This window comes from Eleutherodactylus coqui, chromosome 5, assembly GCF_035609145.1.
Source record: "Eleutherodactylus coqui strain aEleCoq1 chromosome 5, aEleCoq1.hap1, whole genome shotgun sequence".
Classification (NCBI taxonomy): domain Eukaryota; kingdom Metazoa; phylum Chordata; class Amphibia; order Anura; family Eleutherodactylidae; genus Eleutherodactylus; species Eleutherodactylus coqui.
Window position 1 is genome coordinate 5,430,827 of NC_089841.1, and position 20,670 is coordinate 5,451,496.

Below are 20,670 nucleotides of genomic sequence, written 5' to 3' on the forward strand. Positions count from 1 at the left end.
CACAACGGAACATGACTGTTCACACCATATGTTTGGCAACCAGCTCAGACACACATGACACATGGCAGTTCACACCCACATAGCAACAAGAATGAATGCAAACACAAGGGGGACTGAGGAACACCAGATCCCTCGGGCCAGAGGGCTGATATATATATGTAACAGACTGGGATGATTGGCTGACTGGAGAACAGCACACCCTGCCAGCTCAATCATGCCACACCTGTGGAAGTGTGCACCTGGAAACCCGTAGTACTACAGGTCCCAGAAGCACAATCTAACACTCTCCACATTGTTACATGAGAAACACCCCTGTGGTTGGCATTTAGGCCCGGCTAGTCTAGTACCGATGACCAGGCCTCGTTGGAAGTCGCTCAGATCGCTGAAACTGATTCTTGGAAAATGTGCCATGGGATTTTTGGTCAACGAAATAATGTGTATGGAAGCGTGTCAATCGCCACCTGATGCCATGTCTGGGGTAAGGATTGGGCATGTCGGGTTTCAGCATGACAGATCATTTGCTTCTGTGGGAGAGAAGCGCATGCCAGAGGGGACAAAAGATCCTTAACCCTTTCATGGCCAGGGGTCACCGATGTACATGTGTCCAGGTCCCATTTTGCAGTTCCGGTATTCCCACTTTCAAAAAATCATAACTTTTGTATTTTTCCAGTGACGTATCTTCAGGAGGGCTTGTTGTATTCTTCAGTGGTTCCATGTAATGTACCATGCAATGCATTGGAAGACGCTTAAAAATGGGAAAATATCCACTTGATGAGCTCTGTCTCATCACCCCAGTAAAAGCAGGGTCTGGATGGAGGGTATCCAGCAGGAACTCCAACAATAACGTTCGTAGACATCTTGCCTAGGGGAGTACTCACGCTGGTCTTCCCCCTATCCACACAAGAGAAGGCACACTCTCTCCTGCTCAATAAAAGTTCCTTGCTTAAACTACTAGGCACTCTCTAGAAGAAGACTACTCTTTGACTCTCTCAAACAGAAAAACTCTTGCACTACACCTTGCAATCACATATTTAAAAAACATGATCACAAGATACATTTTTCAGACATAACCCAGACAGTAACCCATTCACCGCTGCAGAGGCGCAATTCACATCAAATTCACTCACATACTGTAGAAGACACTGACAACACATAGGCACAAGACAAACACATTCATACTTATGGAGGGGCCCTGTTAACTCTGGGCCACTGCAGTAGTCTTGGTGATCTTCAAAAGTCCCCAGGCTGCCATAACATCTGGACAGAACCCCATGGATTCTTACCGCAGGGGGGAAGGGGGAGCATTTAGGACATTTAACCCAAATACTTAAAGGGTTAACAGCTGTGATCGGCAAATACCCACTGTGATTGGAGCGGGTTCCACTCCCGAGCCTGCTCTGTACACAGCATGTGCCGTGTATGGGTTTGTACATTGTAATGCATGGCACAGTTGGCACATGAATAGTTATATGTGTGTCACAAGGTGGTTAAGGGGCTCGGCTGAACGAGTGTTTGACCAACAACCATTGAATGTGTAAGGTCATCTGAAGAGCCCCAGATGCAGCGGGGTCACCGATGGTCCCGGGGTCAGCCTTATATCATAGACTCGGCTCTATTGGGCGTAATTCCTCAGAGACTTATTTATTATTGCAAAAGAGGACATAAAAGTGAGTAAAGCATAAATTCTCCATGGGGGGAGGAGGAGGGGGACTCACATTCTAAAATTAAACAAATTGAATCACTTTTAGTTTCTGGTGACACAGTTTCTGTGACTGACCCTCCGAGCGGAGGAGCTGGGTGAGAGCTGACCGCTGCTGTGATGGGGATCCTCGTCCTGCTGTGGGGGCTGCTCCTTGGAAGAGGTGAGTGGAACTAATTGTGTAACGAGTAATCAGCTTCATTATTCCTCCCGGTGTTCTGGGATCTTGTCGGCAGCTTCTCTGTAGTGACTTCTCCAGGATATGACTGGTTGACATCTTAAGTCTATCAGTGGGTTCCAACAGCTGGAAAGTCCTGACTTAAGAATGTGAGGCACACATCTACCAGACGTCAGAGGGGCAGCAGGTTGCCACCGGCTGGTAGTTATTTTTTAACCAGCAATTAATGGTCAGTAAAAAATAATTGCCTGCTGCGAGCTGCCGGTCGGCAACCCAACAGCCTGCAGCCGCGATCCGATGGCGGCAGGTGGGGCATTGGGATTGTAATCAAGCAGAATGTTCCAACCCTTAAATCTGGCCACACATTCGAGATACCGGCCTGCTGTGGGATGATTCGTACAAACCATCCCACCAACATGTCCCAAATGGATGGTCAGCTTAACCCCTTAGTTACCAGCTTTTTGGGTCTTAAGGATCACGCAGTTTTCATTGTCGCAATGAAAAGGTCATCCATCAGTCGCTGACCGTATGAGGACCAGAACATTTTACTGGCCTTACTCTGAGGTACTTATTATGGGTTGTGGAACTTTTATTACATCATCGTTTTTGGGGTTTTGTTTTGAAGCGTTCACCATTCAGTAAGGAGAACCTGATAACTTTCTTATCTGATTACTGCGACACAAAGTTTATAGAGAGTTTTACTACTTCTGCACAATATTTGTATTTAAAGAAACCAGCTGACCGCATCGCTGCATTCTAAGACTCCGCTTTTACTGATGCCATTTTGCAGGCCTGATGCGGCTCAGTCAACTGAAAAACAGAAGTGCTCTGATCCTGGAATGTGGCGCCGCGCAAAACGTAATTTGTAATCAAGAATTGTTACATTGTACAAAAGTAGTAAAGCAATAAAAGTTCTATAACTTTGTTGTGATAATCGTACTGACTTAGACTAAAGGTAACAATGTTTATAGCACACGGCGAACACCAGAAGACGAAGAATCAAAAGATGGCTATTTTGGCATTTTGTTAACGATTTCTACAAAGGAATTTACCGTGCTGGATGGATGATATTTTATATTTCGGTTGTTATGGATGTGGTAATACCAATTAGGTGTAGTTTTTTTGTGTTTTTTATTATTTCAATATTTAAGGCCTCGTGTGAGGGGAGGAAAGTTTTTGATTATTTTTTGCAAAATCATTTAGATACCACGTTCAGCAATGAATGCAGCACCTGGGGGGTTAAACGGTGTAAAGTAGTGGTTAAATGAGCAAGTCCTCATTATTTCAATACTTTTGGGGGGAAAAGCCCATATGTGACAATCGGAGAGCAAATATGCTTTCTGATTGATGAGGGAAAGATGATAAGGTGAACAAAGATTCATGCAAGAATCTTAGCTTTAAAATGACACCAAAACCCTGTATGTAGCCGCGATAGAACCGAAGCGATAGACATTTAGAATAGCACAAGCTCTTTTCTCCTAAACTGTGATGTTCTTTCGCTGCAGAGCTCCTCCTAAACTGCAGGGGGGATAAGTCATATGGTTAGTAAAATTTGCCTAATCACCTCTTCCTAACTAGTTCTCTCCCTGGAATCTGGATACATATTAACGGCTGCCAGGAGGAGACGGCAGCTGCAGGTGACCCAGATGTGGGTGGACTTTCAGGAGTTGATTTAGATGGTCATTGTTTTGAAGAACCTCTGTAAAGAGACTTGGATGATCACAGCCCCCTTAAGGCTACATTTACACACAGCAGATTTCGGGACCATACATGCGAATGTGAATTAGTTCTCTACATCTGAATCGGGTTGTTTTGTGGGAATCACTTGGATTTTTGCAAGTTTCACTGAGAAAAAAAGGAAAGTCACAGATATTTCTGATTTAAGTCTGCTGTGTGTGAATTCATGCTAATAGTAAGAAAACGGGTTCTGCACCCCAGCAGCTGCCATGACTGAGGTCACTGGTATGGAGTGTGATGGGTCCGAGGCTGGGGAGAATGAGGAGGACATTGGAACAGCTCCCACAGTCAGGACTGAGCGCCCGGACCCACGTACTCAATGCTTTGTCCTAGCTTTGCCCCAAGTGTGGTGTTCATCACTTTTTGTGGACTAATCGGTAACTATGGCCCAAGAACATGCCGAAATTGCATTTTTCCCATTTCACCCCACTTAAAAATTTTTATAAGCTTTTTAGTGCATTATATGTTACACTAGCTGATATACCCGGCTTCGCCCGAGTTAATTTGGTACTGGTGTTTATCTGGTGTTCACACAGAAAATCTTATGAAGTCGTGGTTACTTTAGAGATACTGAGGAAAAACATATGTTCACCATTTTTCATAATTCTCTGCGTTACCCAGGAAACACCACATGGAGGCAACCATGCGACGTTTCCTTTATATAAAATGACATCAGGAAGTGAGAGAATTAGATTCCATACGTAAAATTTGGACGCTAATTCTTTTGCACATAGAATTGAATAATCGAGTTGAGACCCATTAAATTTTCCTATTTATGACATAATCAATGCTCGTGACAAATTTCCCTTTTCTGTGACACCAGAAAGTGAAAAAAATTAGATTCCGTACGTAAGATTTGGACGCTAATTCTTTTGCGCATAGAATTGAATAATCGAGTTGGAACCCATTAGCTTTTCCTATTTATGACATAATCAATGCTCGTGCCAAATTTCACGTTTCTATTACACCGGAAAGTGAGAAAATTACATTCCGTGCGTAAAATTTGGACGCTAATTCTTTTGCGGATAGAATTAAATAATCAAGTTGGGACCCATTAGCTTTTCCTATTTATGACATAATCAATGCTTGTGCCAAATTTCGAGTTTCTATTACACCGGGAAGTGAGAGAATTAGATTCCGTACGTAAAATTTGGACGCAAATTCTTTTGCGCATAGAATTGAATAATCGAGTTGGGACCTATTAACTTTTCCTATTAATGACATATTCAATGCCCGTGCCAAATTTTAAGTTTCTGTGACATTGGGAAGTGAGAGATTTAGATTATGTACGTTAAATTTCGACGCTAATTCTTTTGCGCTAGAATAGAATAATCGAGTGGGGACCCAATTACTTTTCCTATTTTGGAGATAATCTATGCTTGTGCCAAAATTCATGCTTCTACGACATCGGGAAGTTGGAGAACAGTCAGTCAGTGAGTCAATCAGTGAGTGAGTCAGTCAGTGAGGGCTTTCGTCTTTATATATATAGATTATATAGTATCATTGAAAGATGCAACGGCCGGCAAAAATCAACAAGCAGCGTCGGCGATGGATAAATAAGAGTTATAATTTTCTTGAAAATGGGGAGGAAAAACTGAAAAAGAAAAGTCTGCGTTCTTAAAGGGCTAAAGTGGTTGTCGGGTTACAAATTAACTTTTTAACATGAGAGCCAATGATGAAACAATAATGAAAAGGTACTTACCCTCCTCAGCACTGCAGCTCATTGATCTCATGGTCTCTATTGACAGTGGAAGTCAGGTGGCCGTTGCCTGCCAATCTGAGGCCACAGGGACACTAATCGGAACTCCTAGCATGATGGCGTCTGGGATGTGAGCGCTAATGCTATAAGAATGGTTTGCCCAAAGTGATGCTCTGGACTCTGATTGGCAGGCAGCAGTCACCTGACATATGCTGTCAACAGAAACCAGGAGAATCGCCCATCTGTAGAGCTGGGTCTTCGGGGCCGAAGAGGGTAAGTACCATTTGTTTTATTGTGTTAACGCTTTTGACTCTAATTCTAAAATGTTAATTGTGACTGGACAACCCCTTTAATAGTCAGAATATTCCTCTTTGTACGTTTGATGTCAGGCGGCTGCTCTCTGCTCAACCTGCAATTGACTTTCATATAATTTCTCTATGGAAACTATAGAACTGAACTTATCCCCAACACTAGAATATCTGCTGTAAGATGGGTGCAAAATACAGATACTCAGATCTACTGTGCCTACAGACTCGCTTCACCTGGGTGCAGGGGCGGGATAGAACCCCACAGCAGTGCCCATCCTCAAGCCATCCTGATGAGAGATCACAAGTGACAAATCTATATAAAACAGGCTAAACATAAATCCTGTTTGTTGGTTCAAACATATTGTGTGCATCGGGTGAATGTCTGGGCCATACGAGGTACCCATAGCGGTGCCCATTCTGTGTATAACACATGCACACATTGTAGGCTGGGAGTATGTGCACTCAGGCCTTTTATGGCGTTCTATTACAGGAGAATTTTTCAGCTTACCTTTAGTTGAGTTCTCCACAAATCTCAGCAGCTGTTATGGGGAAATTACCAGGAAATGGGACCTTATTACATCCTGTTATTATCCACAAATCTCAGCAGCTGTTATGGGGAAATTACCAGGAAATGGGACCTTATTACATCCTGTTATTATCCACAAATTTGGGGGAATTTTTTTTGGAAGACTATTTAGAAATCTTGCAGTTTTTGCACTGGCCAATAGAGAACATAAAATAGAATGGCATTTCCTGCCCAACCATTTCACATGTTAGCTTTCCAGAAGAGGGTTAAAAATGTAAATACTAGCGGGTGTGAGAGACTGCGTCATTAGATTATTGCACATAAACAGCAAATGATGCGGAAATGGCACCAACAACGTTTATTGCAAGCTTATATTTGGGTCAGATAAGTCCTTTCATTATCACTTGTGGGTGGGCTCAGAAGAGTCATCTCATTGATACAAGGAAGGGAGGGGTCAGCGGAGTCACCTCATTATCATTAGTGGGCGGTGTCAGCAGAGTTACCTCATATATAGAGTGTGAGGTCAGTAATCTCATTAACATTAGTCAGAGGGTTATTGCATTATTGTCAGTGGGTGGGGTCAGCAGAGTCATCTCATTATCAAAGTGGGTGGGGTCAACAAATGCCTATCATTAACATTAGTGGGTGGGATCAGCAGAGTCGTCTCCTTATTACTAGTGTCAGGACTCTGACCCAGAAGCTCCTGTACTCCTGGCGGTGCCTCTCCCTAATGGGCTATTGAAGCATTCTGGATAGCTCCTTTGCTGAATCCTGTCCTTGCTCCTTACCCCGTTCCTGTTTGTGTGATTGGCTCCACCCTGTTCCTTGACTGGACTCAATATTTAAGCCTGGCCTTGTACCTCCTTCCCTTGTAAGATTAGTGTGCTCTCAGCCCCTTAGTCAAGCTCCGCTACCAACTCCTCTCACTACACTTGCTGTTTCTGTGAACTGACCTCTGGCTTCTCTCTGACTACGCTACCTGACTGCTCTTATTGTACCAGAACCAATACTACCCATGTACTAACCTCTGAGCTCTCTCTGACCACGCTATCGACCCGCACTTATTGCAACAAGAGACTACAAACCTCCACCTGATCGTAACAACTAGTGAGTGAAGTCGGCAGAGTCATCTCATTATCAGTAGGCGGTGCGGTCAGCAGAGTCTTCTTATTATCACTAGTTGGTGTGGTTAGCATAGCCACCTCACTTTTAAAGTGGGTGGGGTTAGTAGAGTCACTTCATTATCACTAGTGGGTGGGGTCAACAGAGTTATTTCATTATCATTTGATATAACCTATTATATGGCTTATGATGCACAGTAAGACCTTTGTTCTGTTGCATTATAGGTATTTGGTGTCTGACTGGCCCCAGTAGAGTGTCAGTCCGCGTCGGGGGCCGCCTGACCGTGCGCTGTGTGTATGATGACGGATTTCAGCATTACATTAAATACTGGTGTAAAGGGGAGAGCTCCAGATATTGTGACGAGCAGATAAGGACAAAAGGCAGTGAAGAGGTCGCCAGTAGAAGATTAATCATCAAGGACAATCCGTACTATCGAAGCTTCACTGTAACGATAAAGGACGTGGGATACTACGATGCCGACTACTATTACTGCGGGATAGAGAGAAATGCGTGGGACAACATGCACATGGTGACGGTGACAGTCCTGCCAGGTGAGTGCGGCGGGGATCACTATGTAACCCTATCACAGAGCGGAGATTACTGTGCAGCAGCTCTCCATCTATTAACAGGGAGGAGATGTCTGAGCTGCAAAGGATTGTTGGTAATATGAGAATTAGATCAACAACCGGATCCCTGTGAACAGTAAGAGTGATCAGGCAGATCCTCCGTCCAATGCTGCTGACTTCATCTGTACGTTCTTCCTTTGCTCCAGGCGCCTGTCAGGTGACCAATCCATGGACGGATATCGTGGATTTCCCATCGGGATTCACAGAGCTTGAGGTTTCCAGAGTGGTGGAGGTGCCCTGCCAGGGGCGGTACAAGAAGAAGAATATCATGCTGCAGTGTAGAGAGAAGTCCGGGGGGTTCGTCCTGTCCCCGCGGAGCCATAGTGATTATTGTGTCGGTGAGGGCGCCTCAAGAACTTTATTATTTTTTTGGTATTTTAAGCCTTTTTACCACATTCTCATAGTGCAGATCTACAATTAACACCCTGAAAGAAAACCTCCATGCTTTACACTGCAGCCTGCATTCATACATCTAAACTTCCCCCACCCATTTCACGGCCCTCTAGGTTATCCAAACCCCCTCTGGAGAATGTAGTCCTGCATTGGCTCCACCCGGCCAGTAGAAATAGGGTTAGTAGCAAACATCGCTGTGCCTCATCACTCCATGGGCCCCATAGCTGCAGCATAGTCTGTCTCTATGGTATGTACGCCTGTGATTGTATAACTAAACCCCCCTAATTACACAATGTGTGGAGCGCAGCTATATTATTTAACTGACAACTTACAGTAAAAGAGGGGTAAATACAATAAAAATTCAGGCAGCCTGCAGCCACCACTAGGGGGAGCTCACTGCATACAAATATATAGTACCCACTAGAGGGAACTCACTGTATGCAGATATATACAGCCACCACTAAGGGGAGCTCAGTACAAACAGATATATACAGCCACCACTAGGAGGAGCTCACTGTATACAGATATATACAGCCACCACTAGGGGGAGCTCACTACATACAGCTATACACAGCCACCACTAGTGGGAGCTCACTACATACAGATATTAACAGCCACCAATAGGGGGAGCTCACTACATACAGATATATACAGCCACCACTAGGGGGAGCTCACTACATACAGATATATACATCCACTACTAGGGGGAGCTCACTACATACAGATATATACAGCCACCACTAGTGGGAGCTCACTACATACAGATATATACAGCCACCGCTAGGGGGAGCTCACTAAATAGAGATATCTTCAGACTCCGTTAGTGGGAGCTCACTACACACAGATATATACAGCAACCAGTAGGGGGAGCTCACTACAAACATATATATATATATATATATACAGCCACCACAAGGGGGAGAGCACACTGCATACAGGTATATACAGCCATCGCTAGGGGAGCTCGCTACATACATATATATATATATATATATATATATATATATATATATATATATATATATATATAACAGCCACCAGTAGGGGGAGCTTACTACATACAGATATATATACAGCCACCACTAGGGGGAGCTCACTGCATACAGATACATACAGCCACCATTGGGAGGGTCACAAAATTCAGGCAGCCTGCAGCCACCACTAGGGGGAGCTCACTGCATAAAAATATATATAGTACCCACTAGAGGGAACTCACTGTATGCAGATATATACAGCCAACACTAGGGGGAGCTCACTACATACAGATATATACAACCACCACTAGGAGGCGCGCACTGTATACAGATATTTACAGCCACCACTAGGGGGAGCTCACTACATACAGATATATGCAGCCACCACTAAGGGGAGCTCACTGCATACAAATATATTCAGTAACCACTAGAGGGAGCTCACTAGATACACATAAATACTGTTAGCACTAATTGGAGCTCACTTCATACAGATATATACAGCCACCACTAGTGGGAGCTCACTACATACAGATATATGCAGCTACCACTAGGAAGAGCTCACTACATACAGCTATACACAACCACCACTAGGGGGAGCTCAATACACACAGATATATACAGCCACCACTAGGGGAGCTCGCTACACACAGATATATACAGCCAATACAGCCGCCACTAGGGGGAGCTAACTACATACAGATATACACAGCCACCACTAGGGGGAGCTCACTACATACAGATATATACAGCCACCACAAGGTAGAGCTCACTACATACAGATATAAACAGCCACCACTAAGGGAAACTCACTACGTACAGATATATACAGCCACCACTCGGGAGAGCTCCCTGCATACAGATATATACAGCCACCACTAGGTAGAGCTCACTACATACAGATATAAACAGCCACCACTAGGGGAAACTCACTACATACAGATATATACAGCCACTCCGAGGGAGAGCTCACTACATACAGATATATACAGCCACCACTAGGGGGAGCTCACTACAAACAGATATATACGGCCACCAATAGGAGGAGCTCACTACATACAGATATATACAGCCTCCACAAGGTAGAGCTCACTACATACAGATATATACAGCCTCCACTAGGGGAAGCTCGCTGCATACAGATATATGCAGCCACCACAAGGTAGAGCTCACTACATACAGATATAAACAGCCACCACTAGGGGGAGCTCACTACATACAGATATATACAGCCACCACTAGGGAGAGCTCACTATATACAGATATATACAGCCACCACTAGGAGGAGCTCCCTACATACAGATATATACAGCCAACACTAGGGGAAGCTCGCTGCATACTGATATATACAGCCACCACAAGGTAGAGCTCACTACACACAGATATATACAACCACCACTAGAGGGAGCTCACTACTTACATATATATACAGCCACCACTAAGGGGAGCTCACTACATACAGATATATACAGCCACCACTAGGGGGAGCTCACTACATACAGAAATATACAGCCACCACAAGAAAGAGCTCACTACATGCAGATATATACAGCCTCCACAAGGTAGAGCTCACTACATACAGATATATACAGCCACCACTAGGGGGAGCTCGCTGCATACTGATATATACAGCCACCACAAGGTAGAGCTCACTACACACATATATATACAGCCACCACTAGGGGGAGCTCACTACATACAGATGTATACAGCTCCCATTGAACTCCATAATGAATCTGTCCCTTTTAGCTCCTGCTGCTACATTCATGTCACAGAGAAATGCCTTCCTCCCGTGTTCTGCGCCTCGTCTTCGCCCCTCATCCGATCACTTCTTTCTTTTGCTAGGTGTTTGTCGTAAAGCCTCTCCGTGGACGCATATGGTGGATTTCCCGAAGTACTTCACAGAGATCTTAGTGAACAGTTCTGTGGTCGTCTCCTGTCAGACTGGATATAGAAAGAAGAATATCACACTGCAGTGCCGGGAGAAGTCCGGACAGTTCCTCCTGTCCCCAGCGGATGGCGACACCCCTTGTGTCGGTGGGTTCTGCTCTTGTATTTTTTCTGCAGAATAATTCAGCAATTTTTATGTACTGTATATTATCCATGCAGATATATATACAGCCACCACTAGAGGGAGCTCACTACATACAGACATATACAGCCACCACTAGGGGGAGCTCACTACATACAGATATATACAGCCACCACTAGGGAGAGCTCACTACATACAGATATACACAGCCACCACTAGGGAGAGCTCACTACATACAGATATATACAGCCACCACTAGCGGTAGCTCACTACATACAGACATATACAGCCACCACTAGGGGGAGCTCACTACATACAGATATATACAGCCACCACTAGGGAGAGCTCACTACATTCAGGTATATACAGCCACCACTAGGGGGAGCTCTCTACATACAGATATATACAGCCAACATCAGAGGGAGCTCACTACATACAGATATATATAGCCTCCAATAGGGGTGCTCATACATACAAATATATACAGCCACCACTAGGGGGAGCTCACTGTATACAGATATATACAGCCACCACAAGGTGGAGCTCACTACATACTGATATATACAGCCACCACTAGGGAAGCTCACTACATACTGATATATACAGCCACCACAAGGGGAAGCTCACTACATACATATATACAGCCACCAATAGAGGGAGCTCACTACATACAGATATATACAGTCACTAAATACAGATATACACAGCCACCACTAGGTGGAGCTCTCTGCATACAGATATATACAGCCAACACTAGGGAGAGCTCACTACATACAGATATATACAGACTGAACAGCCGGCACTAGGGAAGCTCACTACATACAGATATATACAGTCACCACTCCGGGGGGGGGGGGGGGGAGCTCACTGCATACAGAAATGTATATAGCCGCCACTAGGGGGAGCTCACTACATACAGAAATATACAGTAACCGCTAGCGGGAGCTCACTACATATAGATATATACAGCCACCACTAGGAGGAGCTCCCTGCATACAGATATATACAGCCTCCACTAGTGGGAACTCACTACATACAGATATATACAGCCACCACTAGGAGGAGCTCACTACATACAGATATATACAGCCACCACTAGGGGGAGCTCACTACATACAGATATATACAGCCCCCACAAGGTAGAGCTCACTACATACAGATATATACAGCCATCACTAGGGGGAGCTCACTACATACAGATATATACAGCCACCACTAGAAGGAGCTCACTACATACAGATATATACAGCCACCACTAGAAGGAGCTCACTACATACAGATATATACAGCCACCACTAGGGGGAGCTCACTACATACAGATATATACAGCCACCACTAGAGGGAGCTCACTACATACTGATATATATATAGCCACCACTAGGGAAAGCTCACTACACACAGATATATATAGCCACCACTAGGGGGAGCTCACTACATACAGATATATACAGCCACCACTAGCAGGCGCTCATACAGATGTACACGGCTCCCATTGAACTCCATAATGAATCTGTGCCCTTGAGCTCCTGCTGCTACATTCATGTCAAAGAGAAATGCCTTCCCCCCGTGTTCTGTGCCTCGTCTTCTTCACTCGTCTAATCACTTCTTTCTCTTGCCAGGTGTTTGCCATAAAGCCTCTCCGTGGACGCATATGGTGGATTTCCCGGAAAACTTCACGGAGATCTCAGTGAGGAGTTCTGTGGTCGTCTCCTGTCAGACGGGATATAGGGAGAAGAATATCACACTACAGTGTCGGGAGAAGTCCGGGCAGTTCCTCCTGTCCCCAGCAGATGGCGACACCCCTTGTGTCGGTGGGTTCTGCTCTTGTATTTTCTCTGCAGAATAATTCAGCAATTTCTTGGTTCATCAGTAGAGATGAGCGAACACCAAAATGTTCGGGTGCTCGTTATTCGGGATGAACTATTCGCGATGCTCGAGGGTTCGTTTCGAACAACGAACCCCATTGAAGTCAATGGGCGACCCGAGCATTTTTGTATTTCGCCGATGCTCGCTAAGGTTTCCTTGTGTGAAAATCTGGGCAATTCAAGAAAGTGATGGGAACGACACAGCAATGGATGGGGCAGGCGAGGGGCTACATGTTGGGCTGCATCTCAAGTTCACAGGTCCCACTATTAAGCCACAATAGCGGCAAGAGTGCCCCCCCCCCAACAACTTTTACTTCTGAAAAGCCCTCATTAGCATGGCATACCTTAGCTAAGCACCACACTACCTCCAACAAAGCACAATCACTGCCTGCATCCGTGCCACTTCTCCTGGGTTACATGCTGCCCAACCGCCCCCCCTCCCCCCCACAGCGCACACCAAAGTGTCCCTGCGCAGCCTTCAGCTGCCCTCATGCCACACCACGCTCATGTCTATTTAGAAGTGCGTCTGCCATGAGGAGGAACCGCAGGCACACACTGCAGAGGGTTGGCACGGCTAGGCAGCGACCCTCTTTAAAATTGGCGGGGCGATAGCCCACAATGCTGTACAGAAGCAATGAGAAATAGAATCCTGTGCCACCGCCATCAGGAGCTGCACACGTGGGCATAGCAATGGGGAACCTATGTGCCACACACTATTCATTCTGTCAAGGTGTCTGCATGCCCCAGTCAGACCGCGGTTTTTAATTCATAGACACAGGCAGGTACAACTCCCTATTGTGAAGTCCCTGTCAACCCACAGCATGGGTGGCTCCCTGGAACCCACTGGCGGTACATAAAAATATCCCATTGCATTGCCCAACACAGCTGAGGTAGTAATGTCGTGCTTAATACAGGTGGGCTTCGGCCCACACTGCATGCCCCAGTCAGACTGGGATTCTTTACAAGTGGACACATGTAGGTTAAACTCCGTGTGCACCTACAGCATGAGTGGCTCCCTGGAACCCACCAGCGGTACATAAAAATATCCCATTGCATTGCCCATCACAGCTGAGGTAATGTCATGTTTAATGCAGGTGGGCTTCGGCCCACACTGCATGCCCCAGTCAGACTGGGGTTCTTTACAAGTGGAAACAGATGCATTTATAATTCCCTGTGGACCCACAGCATGGGTGGGTGCCAGGAAGCCACAGGCGGTACATAGAAATATCCCATTGCATTGCCCAACACAGCTGAGGTAGTAATGTCGTGCTTAATACAGGTGGGCTTCGGCCCACACTGCATGCCCCAGTCTGACTGGGGTTCTTTACAAGTGGAAACAGATGCGTTTATAATTCCCTGTGGACCCACAGCATGGGTGGGTGCCAGGAAGCCAGCGGCGGTACATAAATATATCCCATTGCAGTGCCCAACACAGCTGATGTAACGTCAGCTGTAATGCAGGTGGGCTAAAAATTCATTTGATTACACTGTAGGCGAGGGCCCACAAAAATTGCTGTATCAACAGTACTAATGTACATCCAAAAAATTGGCCATAGCCAACCAAGAGGGCAGGTGAAACCCATTAATCGCTTTGGTTAATGTGGCTCAAGTGGTATCTAGGCCTGGAGGCAGCCCAGTTTAACGAAAAATTGGTTCAAGTTAAAGTTCCAACGCTTTTAAGAGCATTGAAACGTATAAAAATTGTTTAGAAAAATTATGAGTGAGCCTTGTGGCCCTAAGAAAAATTGCCCGTTCAGCGTGATTACGTGAGGTTTCAGGAGGAGGAGCAGGAGGAGGAGGAGGAATATTAGACACAGATTGATGAAGCAGAAATGTCCCCGTTTTGGATGGTGAGAGAGAACGATGCTTCCATCCGCGGGTGCATAATACGTATTGCTTACGTATCGCTGCTGTCCGCTGGTGGAGAAGAGAAGTCTGGGGAAATCCAGGCTTTGTTCATCTTGATGAGTGTAAGCCTGTCGGCACTGTCGGTTGACAGGTGGGTACGCTTATCCGTGATGATACGCCCAGCCACACTAAACACACTCTCTGACAAGACGCTAGCCGCAGGACAAGCAAGCACCTCCAGGGCATACAGCGCGAGTTCAGGCCACGTGTCCAGCTTCGACACCCAGTAGTTGTAGGGGGCAGAGGCGTCACGGAGGACGGTCGTGCGATCGGCTACGTACTCCCTCACCATCCTTTTACAGTGCTCCCGCCGACTCAGCCTTGACTGGGGAGCGGTGATACAGTCTTGGTGGGGAGCCATAATGCTGGCAAAGGCCTTGGAGAATGTTCCCCTGCCTGCGCTGTACATGCTGCCTGATCTCTGCGCCTCCCCTGCTACCTGGCCCTCGGAACTGCGCCTTCTGCCACTAGCGCTGTCGGATGGGAAGTTTACCATCAGTTTGTCCACCAGCGCCCTGTGGTATAGCATCACTCTCGAACCCCTTTCCTCTTCGGGAATCAGAGTGGAAAAGTTCTCCTAATACCGTGGGTCGAGCAGTGTGTACACCCAGTAATCTGTAGTTGCCAGAATGCGTGTAACGCGAGGGTCACGAGAAAGGCATCCTAACATGAAGTCCGCCATGTGTGCCAGAGTACCTGTACGCAACACATGGCTGTCCTCACTAGGAAGATCACTTTCAGGATCCTCCTCCTCCTCCTCTTCCTCTTCCTCAGGCCATACACGCTGAAAGGATGACAGCCCAGCAGCATCTGTACCCTCAGCAGTGGGCCAAGCTGTCTCTTCCCCCTCCTCCTCATCCTCCTCATGCTCCTCCTCAACGCGCTGAGATATAGACAGGCGGGTGCTCTGACTATCCAGCGACATACTGTCTTCCCCCGGCTCTGTTTCCGAGCGCAAAGCAGCTGCCTTTATGCTTTGCAGGGAACTTCTCAAGATGCATAGCAGAGGAATGGTGACGCTAATGATTGCAGCATCGCCGCTCACCACCTGGGTAGACTCCTCAAATGTTCCAAGGACCTGGCAGATGTCTGCCAACCAGGCCCACTCTTCTGTAAATAATTGAGGAGGCTGACTCCCACTGCGCCGCGCAAGTTGGAGTTGGTATTCCACTATAGCTCTACGCTGCTCATAGAGCCTAGCCAACATGTGGAGCGTAGAGTTCCACTGTGTGGGCACGTCGCACAGCAGTCGGTGCACTGGCAGATTAAACCGATGTTGCAGTGTCCGCAGGGTGGCAGCGTGCGTGTTGGATTTGCAGAAATGTGCGCAGAGCCGGCACACCTTTCCGAGCAGGTATGACAAGTGGGGGTAGCTTTTCAGAAAGTGCTGAACCACCAAATTAAAGACATGGGCCAGGCATGGCACGTGCGTTAGGCTGCCGAGCTGCAGAGCCGCCACCAGCTTACGGCCGTTGTCACACACACGACCATGCCCGGTTGGAGGCTCAGCGGCGCAAGCCAGCGGTCGGTCTGCTCTGTCAGACCCTGCAGCAGTTCGTGGGCCGTGTGCCTCTTATCTCCTAAGCTGAGTAGTTTCAGCACGGCCTGCTGACGCTTGCCCACCGACTGCTGGCGACGTACTGCTGACACATCTTGATTGCGAGACAGAGGTTGCGTTGGAGGAGGAGGAAGGTGCTTTAGTGGAGGAAGCATACACCGCCGCAGATACCACCACCGAGCTGTGGCCCGCAATTCTGGGGGTGGGTAGGACGTGAGCGGTCCCAGGCTCTGACTCTGTCCCAGCCTCCACTAAATTCACCCAATGTGCCGTCAGGGAGATATAGTGGCCCTGCCCGCCTGTGCTTGTCCACGTGTCTGTTGTTAAGTGGACCTTGGCAGTAACCGCGTTGGTGAGGGCGCGTACAATGTTGCGGGAGACGTGGTCGTGCAGGGCTGGGACGGCACATCGGGAAAAGTAGTGGCGACTGGGTACCGAGTAGCGCGGGGCCGCCGCCGCCATCATGCTTTTGAAAGCCTCCGTTTCCACAAGCCTATACGGCAGCATCTCCAGGCTCATCAATTTGGCAATGTGCATGTTTAACGCTTGAGCGTGCGGGTGCGTGGCGTCGTACTTGCGCTTGCGATCAAACTGTGGCACTAGCGACGTCTGGATGCTGCGCTGAGAGCCATTGCTGGATGGGGCCGAGGACAGCGGAGGTGAGGGTGTGGGTGCAGGCCAGGAGACGGTAGTGCCTGTGTCCTCAGAGGGGGGTTGGATCTCAGTGGCAGGTTGGGGCACAGGGGGAGAGGCAGTGGTGCAAACCGGAGGCGGTGAACGGGCATCGTCCCACCTTGTGGGGTGCTTGGCCATCATATGCCTGCGCATGCTGTTGGTGGTGCCTCCCCAGCTGATCTTGGCGCGACAAAGGTTGCACACCACTGTTCGTCGGTCGTCAGGCGTCTCTGTGAAAAACTGCCACACCGTAGAGCACCTTGACCTGTGCAGGGTGGCATGGCGCGAGGGGGCGCTTTGGGAAACAGTTGGTGGATTATTCGGTCTGGCCCTGCCTCTACCCCTGGCCACCGCACTGGCTCGGCCTGTGCCCACACCTTCACTTGGCCCTCCGCGTCCTCGGCCGTGTCCACATCCTCTAGGCCTACCCCTACCCCTCAGCATGCTGTTTTACCAGTGATTTGATTTCCCAGGCAGGAAAGAAATTGGCGCAAGCCTGCAGGCCAAATATAATTTTTTCGCTTTTTTGCAAAGGGAGGGCCCCACTGCGGATATTCAATGAACAATACGTTTAATAACTGTGGTGTGGCCCTGAAAAAGTGTCACACAACTTTAGTGTAGCAGAGTTATTAACTCTGGCAGAGCAGGTATTTGCCAGTCAGGAAAGACAATGGCGCAAGCCTGCAGTAAACCGTAGCTGGTTGCGTCTGATTTTTGTACGTTCTCCACGCAGCACACACGTACACGGAGACCTTAGGACTGACACAGGCAGGCCAAATATAATTTATTTTCCTTTTTTGCAAAGGGAGAGCCCCACTGCGTATATTCAATGAATAATAACTGTGTTGTGGCCCTGCCTACACAATTCTGTCCCTGCAGTATCAATGGAGGGTGCAATGCTCTGCACAGACGATTTTTAGAAAAAAAAAAATATGCAACACTGCTAACAGCAGCCAGCACAGTACTGCACACGCTTAAATTTGGCCCTAGAAAGGACCGTTGAGGTTCTTGAAGGCTACACTCACTCCTGACACACTCGCTGCCTATACACGACTTCTGTCCCTAATGCCGGGTGCAATGCTCTGCACTGCCGATTTTGAGAAGAAGAAAAAACACTGCTAGCAGCAGCCTGCACACAGGTAGATGTGGCCCTGAGAAGGACCGTTGGGGTTCTTGAAGCCTACACTGACTCCTAATGCTCTCCCTACAGCAGCTCCAGCACGATAGTACTTTCCCTCAGCTAACTCACACGGCATGTGTGGCGAGCCGCGGGAGGGGCCGACTTTTATACTCGGGTGACATCTGATCGCCCCAGCCACTCACAGCAGGGGGGTGGTATAGGGCTTGAACGTCACAGGGGGAAGTTGTAATGCCTTCCCTGTCTTTCAATTGGCCAGAAAAGCGCGCTAACTTCTCAGAGAGGAAACTGAAAGTAACCAGAACACCGCATGGTGTTCGTTACGAGTAACGAACATCCCGAACACCCTAATATTCGCACGAATATCAAGCTCGGAAGAACACGTTCGCTCATCTCTATTCATCAGTATTATGTACTGTATATTATCCATGCATATATATATATATATATATATATATATATATATAAAGCCAGCACTAGGGGGAGCTCACTACATACATATATATAGTCACCACTAGGGAGAGCTCACTACATACAGATATATATATATATATATATATATATATATATATATATATATATATATATATATATATATATATATATACAGCCACCACTAGAGGGAGCTCACTACATACAGATGTATACAGCCACCACTAGGGGGAGCTCACTACATACAGATATATACAGCCAGCACTAGGGGGAGCTCACTACATGTAGATATTTAAAGCCACCACTAGGGGGAGCTCACTACATACAGATACATATGGCAACCACTAGGGGGAGCTAACTACATACAGATATATACAGCCACCACTAGGGGGAGCTCACTACATACAGATATATACAGCCACCACTAGAGGGAGCTCAGTACATACAGATATATACAGTCACCACTAGAGGGACCTCACTACATATAGATATATGCAGCAACCGTTAAAGGGAGCTCACTACAGACAGATATATACAGACACCACTAGAGGGAGCTCACTACATACAGATATATGCAGTAACCACTAGAGGGAGCTTACTGCATACAGATATATACAGTCACCACTAGAGGGAGCTCACTACATACAGATATATACAGACACTATTAGAGGAAGCTCATTACATACAGATATATACAGTCACCACTAGAGGGAGCTCACTACATACAGATATATACAGATACTACTAGAGGAAGCTCATTACATACAGGTATATACAGCCACCACTAGAGGGAGCTCACTAGATGCGGATATATGCAGCCACCACAAGAGGAAGTTCATACAGATGTATACAGCTCCCACTGAATGCTATCATGAATCTGTCTCCTTCAGCTCCTGCTCCTACATATATGTCAAAGAGAAAAAGATCCCTTCCTGCTGTGTTCTGTGCCTCGTCTTCCTCCCTCGTCTGATCACTTCTTTCTCTTGCCAGGTGTTTGCCGTAAAGCCTCTCCGTGGACGCATATGGTGGATTTCCCGGAGAACTTCACGGAGATCTCAGTGAAGAGTTCTGTGGTCGTCTCCTGTCAGACGGGATATAGGGAGAAGAATATCACACTGCAGTGTCGGGAGAAGTCCGGGCAGTTCCTCCTGTCCCCAGCGGATGGCGACACCCCTTGTGTCGGTGGGTTCTGCTCTTGTATTTTTTCTGCAGAATAATTCAGCAATTTTTTGGTTCATCAGTATTATTTACTGTTATTATCCATGCAGATATATATATACAGCCACCACTAGCGGGAGCTCACTAGATACAGATATATATAGACACCACTAGGGGGAGCTCTCTACATACAGATAAATACAGTCACCACTAGGGGGCGCTCACTGCATACAGATAAATACAGCCATCACTAGAGGGAGCTCACTACATACAGATATATACAGCCACCACTAGGGGGCGCTCACTGCATACAGATAAATACAGCCATCACTAGAGGGAGCTCACTACATACAGATGTATACAGCCACCACTAGGGGGAGCTCACTTCATACAGATATACAGCAACCACTAGGGAGAGCTCCCTGCATACAGATATATACAGCCACCACTAGGGGGAGCTCACTAGAAACAGATCTATACAGCCACCACTGGGGGAAGCACACTACATACAGATATATGCAGACATCACCAGGAGGAGCTCACTACATACAGATATATACAGTCGCCACTAGAGTGAGCTCATTGTATACAGATATATACAGCCACCACAAGGGGGAGCTCGCTACATACAGATATATACAGCCA

The 20,670-nt window shown here is 46.9% G+C and overlaps 1 protein-coding gene across 1 annotated transcript in view; it reads left to right on the forward strand.

Annotated features, from left to right (window-relative positions):
• The window catches only part of LOC136627222 (uncharacterized), a 140,340-nt gene that overhangs the window by 111,305 nt on the left and 8,365 nt on the right, over positions 1-20,670 (forward strand). Inside the window, exons 5-7 of the mRNA XM_066602152.1 lie at positions 11,105-11,296; positions 12,911-13,102; positions 19,858-20,049. Coding sequence (XP_066458249.1) covers positions 11,105-11,296; positions 12,911-13,102; positions 19,858-20,049 — 576 coding nt within the window. The remainder of the gene's footprint in view (positions 1-11,104; positions 11,297-12,910; positions 13,103-19,857; positions 20,050-20,670) is intronic.